At 41.2% G+C, this 10,796-nt stretch overlaps 1 protein-coding gene across 3 annotated transcripts; it reads left to right on the top strand.

Annotated features, from left to right (window-relative positions):
* The first annotated feature begins 5,199 nt into the window (after positions 1-5,199).
* On the top strand, positions 5,200-10,796 carry LOC142893697 (uncharacterized). Of its 3 annotated transcripts, XM_076034517.1 has the most exons (7): positions 5,217-5,424; positions 6,219-6,867; positions 6,963-7,241; positions 8,332-8,604; positions 8,699-8,932; positions 9,416-9,535; positions 9,606-10,796. In XM_076034517.1, exons 3-7 carry the CDS (start codon positions 6,968-6,970, stop codon positions 10,079-10,081), a joined length of 1,377 nt encoding a protein of 458 aa, XP_075890632.1. In that variant the 5' UTR covers positions 5,217-5,424; positions 6,219-6,867; positions 6,963-6,967; the 3' UTR covers positions 10,082-10,796. The 3 variants fall into 3 exon arrangements, with proteins under 3 accessions (XP_075890633.1, XP_075890634.1, XP_075890632.1); XM_076034518.1 differs by lacking the exon at positions 9,416-9,535 and having other exon boundaries at positions 5,200-5,424; XM_076034519.1 differs by lacking the exon at positions 8,699-8,932 and having other exon boundaries at positions 5,208-5,424.

Here is a 10,796-nt window from a genome sequence, read left to right on the forward strand (position 1 = left end):
TTCACACTCACTTTCACCTACTGTGTCCTGCTTTCGCGTCCTCTCTCTCTTTTCCCTTCTCTCTCTTCCCTCAGCGGCGAGATGCCTCTCCCCCCTTCGCTCTCCTCCCTCTCTTTGCACCTCTGCCGCGCTCTGACTTTTCACCCGCCATCCATCGGCAGCTGTGCATCCCCCCCTCTTTCTTTCCCCCACTGCCTCACCCCAAGAGCTCTTCTCGCCAATTATTGCCAATTTTCTTCTCCATTCTTTTCATCTCTACCTCCCTTTTTGCCTCCTCTTCTTTCACTCCGCCACCATATTTCCATCACGGGCTTTCCACCTCCTTGCCCTCCTCCCTCCTGCTCATTATAATCTTCACTCCATCAGTCAGACACACTTACGTCCGTCTAATCATGCATTATCCGCCCCGTGTCTTGTGCCCACAATGGTTATTTCAACGTGTCTTGCACTTCAGCTTGCTTGTGACAGGAGGTATAGAAAAAAGAAGATTTGTCAGTCCAAGTACAATACCCTGGTACAACCTGCAATCTTAGTTCCTGAACAAACTTAATACAGACTTGGAAGAAATGTTTTCTGTTGTTTTCGGAAGCTACTGACACAGTTTTGGCAGAAAATCTTGCTTCTGGGTCCTGAGTGTCAGTGCAGTTGAGCAAAGGAGTGTTTGCTTTGTCAGGTTTACTGCGCTGAAAAATTGATTTCCAAGGGCTCAACAAAAGAAAACACCTCTGGATGATCTGCACATCTCACCCATTCAACCTGGGAAAGTTAATGTTTCTAATGCCAAGCCAAGCCTATTATTATCATAGTGATGTCTAAACTGTCAATTTAATATTTTCACTAAATCTCTTTGTGTGCTAGCTTTTGGCTGCAGTGTAACCTGCTGAATAATCATTTTTCCCCACTATCCCCCTCGGACTACAGTGCCATGTTCTATTGAACCTATTGGATCTTATTACCGTGGGACTCCGTAATCATTATCATTATTATATTGTAGTACTAGTCTGATTATTATAATAATTATTATTATTCAAAATAACCCTAAGACTGAAGTTCAGAGTCTGTCCACCTGGTGCTCAGAGAACAACCTGACACTAAATGTCCGAAAAACCCGAAAACTCGTGGGCTTTAGGAAGACAGGTCGGACTCTTCATAAATGGAGAATGTTTGGAAACGAGCTCCATCTAGGTGTCTGGGCACTCACTTCTCCCGATCAACCAATACTGGACCTCTAATATAAAGCACTGGTAAAAAGCTCAACAGTGGCGGCACTTCAACCTCAGGATTAACAACCTGTACAAGAAGCTGCTACTCAACTTCTGCCACTCTTCAGAGTATCCCAACCTATTGTCTTATTGGTATTCATGGTCCACAGCGGACGATTGGAAGACAGAGGACAGGATCATCAACGCTGCCGCCACCTATCCACATCCTGCTGCCTCAGAAATACCAGGGCCATCACAGGAGAGGCCTCGCACTCTGCCCATTCCCTGCTTGACCCTGTGGAAGGCGTTCCAGATCGATCCAGTCCCACACAAGCAGACTGACAAACTCACAAATCATTCACGGGGAAACTCAATCACTCACAAAAATAAATTTTAATTGTGTATTTTTTGTCTTTTGCTTATATTCTTTGCTTATTATTTTGTGTGCATTGTACATTGGCAATGGAAGCATATCCTATCCTGTTCTACTCTAAAAAAAAAAGAACTGTCCCACAAAGATTGGAAATGCCTGCTAAGTTTTCAAACCTTTACAGATACTTGGAATCAGTAGCAGCTGGTGGTTGCAGCATAGTTGTTTTTCTCTTAGTTTACATTTGGGAGATTTCTTTTTTTAACCACTGAATTTAGATACAAGTTTTTACGACGAGCAGAAAGAGCAAGAAAAGCGTGACGTAAATGTCTTCTCTGGGAATGGAGCGTGGGGACTGTGCCGTGACTGCCGTCATGCGGTTTGCCACAGTCGGCCAGCTATCTGAACTCTCCACTCGCTGAAGGGACCCAGTTCGGTTCTAGTGAATCCCAGTCCAACACATTTTCAAACATTTCCCTCTCCTGATGACACCAGAAAGTGCTCAAAGGTGTCTCCCCCTCAACACGTTGATGTATGTTTTGACAAACACACCAAACTCCGCTGAGAAATGCATGGGAATACATCTTTGTCAAGTTCAAAGTGGAAGACAGGCGAGAGGTTTATTTGGATATGGCTAATAAAATCTAGAAGTTCAGGGTGAACACAAAAGCAATATGAGAGCAATCGATGAAGGCAAAAGACGAGTAACGCTGTCTTCAATGTCAGATGTTACATATAATGAGTCAACCAGTGAACTCCTGTGAAATGGAAAGGTCCATCTTTTACTTCTTTCGCTAGTTAGAAAGATAACATTAAACAATACAGTTTTGCGTGGCGGTGCTCTTTGTGACATAACAAAGGGCCAGGGAGTCCAGCAACTTTGTACAGGCACCTTTGACTTACCTGAGATAAGCAGCTGTTATTGACTGGGATACTTTAAGATGTCAACAAAACACACTGTGAAGAGATTCAACAACAGACCCCCATACCAAGCCCTCAGAGATGCATTGTAACCTCCTTCCTTACATGTAAATGTTTAATTAATACGCTGATATGCTGATGAATACTGATGAAAACTAAACACGAGAAATTGGGTATGATATGGGACCTTTAAAATTGGATGAGAGCGACGGCACTGAGTTTAGGCGAGGCTGCTTTAGGATTTGGGAGCGTCAGCGCGAGTGACTCTCAGAGCCCGTCGGCGCCGAAGGATGGAGGGCAGCAGAAGGTGAGCCCGGTTGAAATACATTAATGCACACAGTTGAGCTCTGATAAGAGGGGATGTGGATGAATGCGGGGAGGAGAGAGGGGAGGTGGCAGCCTTTCAAGGGTGACATAACGCCTGCATGGCTGCTCTTGACGAGAGCCACAGTGGGCGCCCTCCTTCAATGGCGGAACACTCGACAGTGCACATCCAGCGCACTTTTCCACCACTTTGCTGGGAGGAAGCCTGCGTTCCTCTCCTGCTCCCTGTTAGCACCTCTCATGCCAGAGGCAAGGGGAGGAAAGTGGGTCAGGGGCAGATGGAGCGCACCAGAGGAGAAGTTGGTTTTCGGGAGTTGGGCGGGCGTTTTGTTTGTTTGTTTCCTGGCTGTGGGTTTAGTGTCTTTGCTTAGGGTGAAGGGAAAGTCTGTCTCAGAAGCAGCTGAGTGGGGAGGAGAGAGAAGCGGAAAGATCTCGATGACAAAAAGTGCTCACTGATATCTGAAATCAAACATCTGGGCCGCTGCTGTCAAACAAGTGCTATATAATCAGCTGAAAAGTGAATATTTGATTGTTTTTCAAGGCTTTTTTTCATAACTGAATCTCAAATTTAGAAAATTTGAATACTATAGTAATATAGTAATATTTGTTGAAATACTATCCCACCTGTGATTGTTGCAGTTTAGTTGTTGAATCTGTAGAGGTAGCACAAATGAGGCCTTCTTGATGCAGCAGAAACTGATGCAGTGCTGGACTCTGGTGGCTGCTGCGAGTAACTGAAATGGTGCATAGTCAAAGGAGGAGCATGTACATTAAATAGCAAAAGCAGGTTTTGGGTGGTTTAGCTCTTATATCAAAAGTTAATCAAGTTTTCTTTTACTTTCACAGAGTTTAGTGCAATAAAAGAAAAACTGATTTCTCACCAGGCTCATGTTTTCTGACAGCGCGTGGTTCTGTCATGGTGCAAACCACAAGTCTGCTAAACACCAAACTTTTAGAGACAGCACAAAAAAATGCTTCGTAGAGTAACACCTATAAAATTGGCACACATTAGAATTGTAGGTGTGGAAGTTGCATCCTTTACATCTCTATACCAGCAAAGAAAGAGAGGAAGAATGCACATCATAGTTGAATGATTTAAAAATAAAAATAAAACATTACTCCTTTCATTCTTACATTGTAGTCAGCCGAGGCAGAAGCTGCTGACTGGAGTTTTACTTTGTGTTCAGTTTTCTTTTCTTCCGCTCTTTCAGCAGTCTAAAACAGCACCTCAAAACCACAGCCTTGTGACATGGTGACCACCACATCGAACCCCTCATCTTAGCATGAGCACAAGTTTGTGACGTCTGTCATCGAATCGAGACCTGCAGTATGCAATGTTGAATGTATGTTTTCACATCGCAAAAAGTCTACAAGGAGTTAGTTCCTTTTTTTATTTTTATTTAGCTAGCTTGGGACCGAGCCAAAGGAACAAGAGACAGTCTGACTCAGGGAGACTCTCTTATAGCAGAATAGATAAATAGTAAATGACTTTTCGTCGTCATCTTATTTCTTAATCTGTGTGATGTCACATGTTGAGACAATAGCACTAACTGTCATTATTTTGAGCAAACATACATTTTACAGTATTTAAGCTCATTTTTCTGCCAAATGAATGGATTGAATTAATGGATGGAAAATTCACTCAATAATATGCATCTTTATGCGTCTTTATCCTGACAATGAAATTAGAAAAGTCTTTTTTTTTTACCGTCATATCATCTGTAATGTTTCTTTATAATCATTCTTAGATGTGTTTATAACCCAATTTTTTTAAAGCCCACAAAGTACGAGTATGTATGTGCGAAATATATCACAGACAACACACTGATGATCAAAGCTCTTTGATTACCTTTAACCCCTTTCACTTCAGGAGCCTTAAAACGCACCCACCCACAGACGCATAAACGCCCCACGTTGCTAATGGGAAAGTCCTTGAGTGAGGAAAGAGGGGATGTGGTTGAAGACAGTCATGAAACCTACTTCTTTGTCCCATGAACGCCCACCATTCATACATTGATGGCCCTGTCAAAAAAAATCAATAGGAACACATACGATTCAAGAGCCTCCTTCCAGCACACGACTGACACCATTGAACATAGTGAAAAGTCAGTGCCATTCAAATATGGCACTCAGGTCAAAACTGCTCATTTGAAAAGACCTGCAGTGATGGCAGGAGTCACACACCCACACACTCACATTTCCGTGCAACAAGTGGTTTTGCACACGTCCTCTGAAGACTTATTAGACTATGGACTATGAACCATCGCGTTCAGAGGCTCTCCACTGTAAATTTTATATTTAGACACAGTATTATGAGAATAAAATACTTTTTAAGGCATGTACAAGTTCCACTAAGCTTTTTTTCTACAGCAAGTGATTCCTTCCTTCATTTCCACTTCTAGCAAAAAATTGCCTTGTTAAGCTAGTTTCTGTCCTTTTTGCCCCCAACACACACATGCACACACGCACGCACACACGCACACACACTTCCTCAATAGACTCTGTAGCTGAGAGCCCAGGCACAGTTTGGCTTAGGACACGGCACTGTTTGATCTGAGCTCCAGTGCAGGGAGACAATGGGGGGGGGGCAGTTGCTGCTGCTTGCAGGTAAGAAAATGAATCGTGGTGCCTAAAATTGGAGATGAGTTCGGGTTAACCTTTTCTCTCTGACTCACTTTCAATAGTAAGAGACTTACAGAACCATGTATTATTCACAGAACTTGGAGGGATCTATTACAGCTTGCTTTTATCAAACGCATAAAAATGTGAAGCTATTATTTTCTACACATCATTTTTAACACAAACACTTAAGTGAGAGTTTTGAGGATTTACATTCTCAGCTTTAGCACATCAGTGTGACAATCAATGACATTCTGCTTTTCCAAAGTAATAATGAAGTTAACAATTTGTTTTATTCATTTAAATGTCACAATTTGGGAATTTTTAGTGACTGCATAAATTTGCATAGTTCTTTTTTTGTTCATAGCTAAATCTTACAATACATTACAGAGTATTTTATGTCACTATGTGTTAGTGCCAGAATCATACATGTATAAGATTTTTGAAAATCCAACTCTTAATGTAATTTATGCTTTTATTTTAAAACTAAAACAAATCTAATTTTTAAAATCATTTGGAAATTAAAAATGTAATGGAATTCACTTTGATAATTCAAAACTGATACATTTTGATCTAATAATAAAAACATGATTGTTAGCATTAAGTTGAATTCAATTTAATTTCACTTGAAAAATAATTTTTAAATTGATTTTTAAATTTTGGATTTCTAAGTTTGAAAAAACAACAACAATATAATATATATAATATATATAATATAATCTATTAAACAATTTTATTTTTGTTAATATTTTTTGATGATCTTATTTATTTATTTTTTACAGCATTGGTGGTTCTTGCAAGCTGTCAAGAATACGTCCCATACATCCAAGGTATTCCGTGTTAACATCAAGCCATCCGTCATCATTATTATTTCTGATTATTCTAGGCTATACCGGCAGCAGTAAAATAAATGAAGAGCAACAATACACTTAAAGTGACCTTAAACATAATCAAAACTATTTACCAACATCTATGTTTTCTGAGTAAAATATAACTTTTAGCTGTGCACATTGTCATAACATCACATCATTTCCTTGAAATTAAAAATTAGTGTTTATGTGTAATATATTGTTGAGAATACATTACTGCATCAAAACAAGTTTATCTATTCCTAGAATATCCAGGAAGAGTTTTTTCAATGGTTTAAAAGCTGCTGTGCATCTAAATACCCAAACTAATAACTATATTTCCTTTTTCCAGCATCAGTTTCGATACAGCCCAATTTAACACAGGTTTACGCTGGGGACTTTTTCTATTTGAGCTGCGACGCCAGCTTAATCGGGGCAGTGAAATGGTTCTTCGAGAACCAGGAACAACCACATCAGACTGACAAAATCTGGAGGATCGCAGCCGCTCGCCCCGAACACTCGGGCTCCTATCACTGTGCAGTGGATCATTTTCCGAGTGACAAGGTTGACGTCAAAGTCCTGGGTAAGTGTAGCACATTAACATAACTTTCTGTGTCAAACCTCATATAAGATGAAAAAAAAGGAAAATAATAAAGGTGGGTTTGATTTGTCGTTTAGGTTTTATGCCAAGGGCTTCACTCGAAATCAACACAGGCCAGCCAGTGATGCGTCCCGGAAGTTCAGTAACCCTGCAGATTGAGAATGAGGACGGTCTGCAGGGTTGGCTGTGCTGGGTTTACAAGAGAGGAAGGACAAAGAGAATCAAATTACGGCTGAGCAGCGACACTGTGCGTCTACCTTTTTTGGCCAACAGATTGATGGACCACGAGACCATCTTCTGGTGCACAGACAAAGACAGGCAGCAAAGAAGCAACCAAATAATCGTCCTCACCTCAGGTACTGATATGCAACAAGACATTTTTGGGTTAATGGATTTGACTCATTTCCTTTCATACATTAAATCTGCCACGAGGAACCTCTGTCTCCCCCCGATGGCGAAGCGAAAAATGACGGTACAATGATTATTTACTTATTTTAACAGGTAACAGATGTAGCTCTATTCAGCTTTGGAAAACCAGTCTTGGCTTGTTAATATAGACAACATTGCTACTGTTGAGCCATAGATTCAAATTCAAAGAAAACCAAAACGTTACAATTAGGAGGAAGGAAAAGCACCACCTGACCCTGTGCAAAGCATACATTTCCTAACCCAACGATAAAAGGAACTAAGAGACCTTAGAACGACTTGTGAACGAGACAGACAAAGAGGAACGCAAGAACTTAGACATCACAAGTGGCGCAAGAGGAAGAGAGGTAAGAGGTTTAGTGGTTAAAAAAGTCCAGCTGACCTGCTTTGACCTCTGTTTCGGTAAAAAGGAAGCGACAGAGAGAGCAGCTTGCCACACAGAGCCACACAGATGAACACTGATATGACCAGGGCTGTAAGTCAACCCAGTGAATGTTGTGCAAAAGCACAGTCTGAGTCAATCACTTTTCATGAAGACATGCAGCCTGTGATCTGCCAAAAAAAGAAAAATGTAAGATATGAATACCCGAACAGAACCATACTGCCAAATGTGCGTTGTGCAAATAAAAAAATAGTAAAAGAGTTGATAACTTCATCATCATCTTGTATATCTTCATCTGTGTGCCAGCGACGATAGCACACAGTCATTATTTAAACAACTATGAATCTTACAGTATTTAACCTCATTTGCATTTTCCTGCAGAATTAATGGATGCAAAATTCACTTTAAAATAACAACAACAATAATAATCATAATAATAATAATACTAATAATATGTCTTGATCCTCACAATGAAACGGGAAGAGTCTGGTTTTAACCACTGTTAGAACTTTACTTTTCATGAAGCATGTGCTAAAACTTTGCGATGTCACAGTGGCCGCTGATACAACAGGCCTAAGATGGGACCTTTTTTTTTTTTTTTTTTGCTTAAACTGAACACAAACATCCTGCTCTCCTAGATAAACAAGTATCACTGGAGATCTATCCCTTCCCTGCCCTGGCTGGAGAGAGTGTGACTCTGCAGTGCCTCGTCTGGGGAACCGATCAGATTAGCCGCGCTCGTTTCTATGTAAACACCTCACACATTCAGGACGGGAGACCAACTTACGAAATTCCACATGTGACCAAATCTGCAAAAGGAAGCTACAAATGTGACGCCAACTATACATACAGTGCCAGCAGCGAAGGGCCACTACTAGATACCTCTGATGACCAAGTCCTGGAGGTCTACGGTACGAATGTGAACTTTGGACTTAATGTCTTCGACGACTACTGTGATTTTTTTACACATCTGTTAAAGTTAGACCAATCTTGCTTCCTTTTCAGAAATTCAAATGAGAGCAGAGCTTTCTGCAGTCAGCGGCCGCCTCTCCTGTTTTTGCCCACTGTGTCATGATAGACCCACATCGGTCCAATATCGCTGGTACAACCATAACACAAGCAGTGGTCTGTGGTCCTTGATGTTGAGTGATTCCAGCGAGTCCATGGTGCCAGAGAAGATTGGTACATACTCATGCAGAGCTGTGTGGGAAAATGGAAGGTCTCTCCTCAGCAAAAGCTGTGAGTTTTGCTTCCCGGCTGTTTGCACTGGTTGATCAGCTGATGAGTACAGCTCACCTTGAAATTTGCCAAATTCAATTTTCAGTGACAGCTTCTCACAGATTTCAGAGGCATATTTGTGATGTTGAAGTAAAGGTGGGGTTTATATTTCACTTCACAAAAAAAAAAGAAACAACAGGCTGAAATCATTTGAATCCTCCACACTTAATAGAACTGGCACACAAGTGATCAATGATCAGTCTGTGTGTATGTACGTGTGAAAAGATGTGAGCTCAAATGTAACATCAGAAAACCAGCATTCACAATTATATACTTTTAACAAACTTTCTTTCCATAAACTAATAAACCGTCCACACTGGACAGTCAAACATTAGGATGTTCAACGCAATAAGTTAACAAGAAATTGTTAACAGTCACAACAACAACATAAAAAAAGATTAACAATGTTTTGTTTTTGTTTTTGTATTTTCTTTTCTTTCTCAGACATGCACAAACATTCCAGCAACCCCACTATTTTGATTGTTATAATTGTAATCATCTTGCTGGTGGCGCTGTTGGTGCTGGCAGGTGCAGTGAGATGCCATCAGCAAAGACAAGAGAGAGGTAAAGCTGCAAATTGTTTCCCCTCTGAGTGGAAGGTATCAAAGGGGCTGAGGTTCTTTTTGCTCTCCAGGTGCGATATATGAGGACATGCCTCTTCAGTCACAAGGCAAACAGTACGAGCCCCTGCACAGGCCGCACGGTAGCCGACCAGAGGCCGAATACGAGACCCTACCGACAGGGGCAGCTGGCCTAAAGAAAGACGAAGGTGGATACGAAGCGCTGAAGAAGGCGGAGGGGCAGCATGAAATATACCAAACCCTGCAGATGGAGGGGGCAGGAAGTGGAACCAAGGAATACGAGCAGCTGAGGGGAGAAGGCAGGAAGCAAGAAGTATACCACACCCTGCAGAAGGAGGGGGCGGAAAGTGGAACCAAGGAATACGAGCAGCTGAGGGGAGAAGGCAGGAAGCAGGAAGTATACCACACCCTGCACATGCAGGGGGCGGAAAGTGGAACCAAGGAATACGAGCAGCTGAGGGGAGAAGGCAGGAAGCAGGAAGTATACCACACCCTGCACATGCAGGGGGCGGAGAGTGGAGCCAAATAATACAATGAGCTAAAGTGAGAAGGTGGGAAGTAGGAGGAGGCAAAAGGCTCAGCCACCAGGAAGAACATCAGAGTCAGTTAAATCTGCATTTCACACAAACAAGCAGTGTTAGGAATACATCAGACTGCAAAAGATTGGGTTTTTCTTTACTTTAGGTTCCAAGACTGTCAGAGGTCAGGTCACAGTTATCTTAATGAGGAATGAGGTCTTAAAAGCAAAGCAAGACTAAATTACTGGATACTATTCATCATTATACCATATTCATTTTAACAAGTACATATAGAATACAAGTTCTGCTTAGAGTTCAATGTACCGTTTTAAGTTTATAGTTTGACAAAACGCTTCTTAGTGGCTACTTGCTGAGCTTTGGGTCAGCCTGTTTCTAAACTCTGATTATTACTATTATTTTTATTCTTTTTTTTTGTTGCATTGTTCTTTAAAACAGCTAAGTACCGTTTTTTTCTTCATGGTCATGACCAATGAGAAGCATTGTGTAGCTAGCGTCTGCAAAGCTGATATATGTATATGGTACATCTCTCTCGCAGATAAAGGTTGTAGGGACTTAGAAAATCACGCCAGCACTAATAAGCATGTTGCAAGGCTTCATTTACTGTATGTTGACATTATAGAAATCAAGACTTAAGATTTTTTGTTACAAGGCTGAATGCTCTATTAATCCATGATGTTTTCAATAAACGTGTAATTTCTAAAGCAA

The sequence above is a fragment of the Nelusetta ayraudi genome, unplaced genomic scaffold (assembly GCF_046127955.1).
Source record: "Nelusetta ayraudi isolate G7.1 ecotype Tasmania unplaced genomic scaffold, CSIRO-AGI_Nayr_v1 ptg000042l, whole genome shotgun sequence".
Lineage (NCBI taxonomy): Eukaryota > Metazoa > Chordata > Actinopteri > Tetraodontiformes > Monacanthidae > Nelusetta > Nelusetta ayraudi.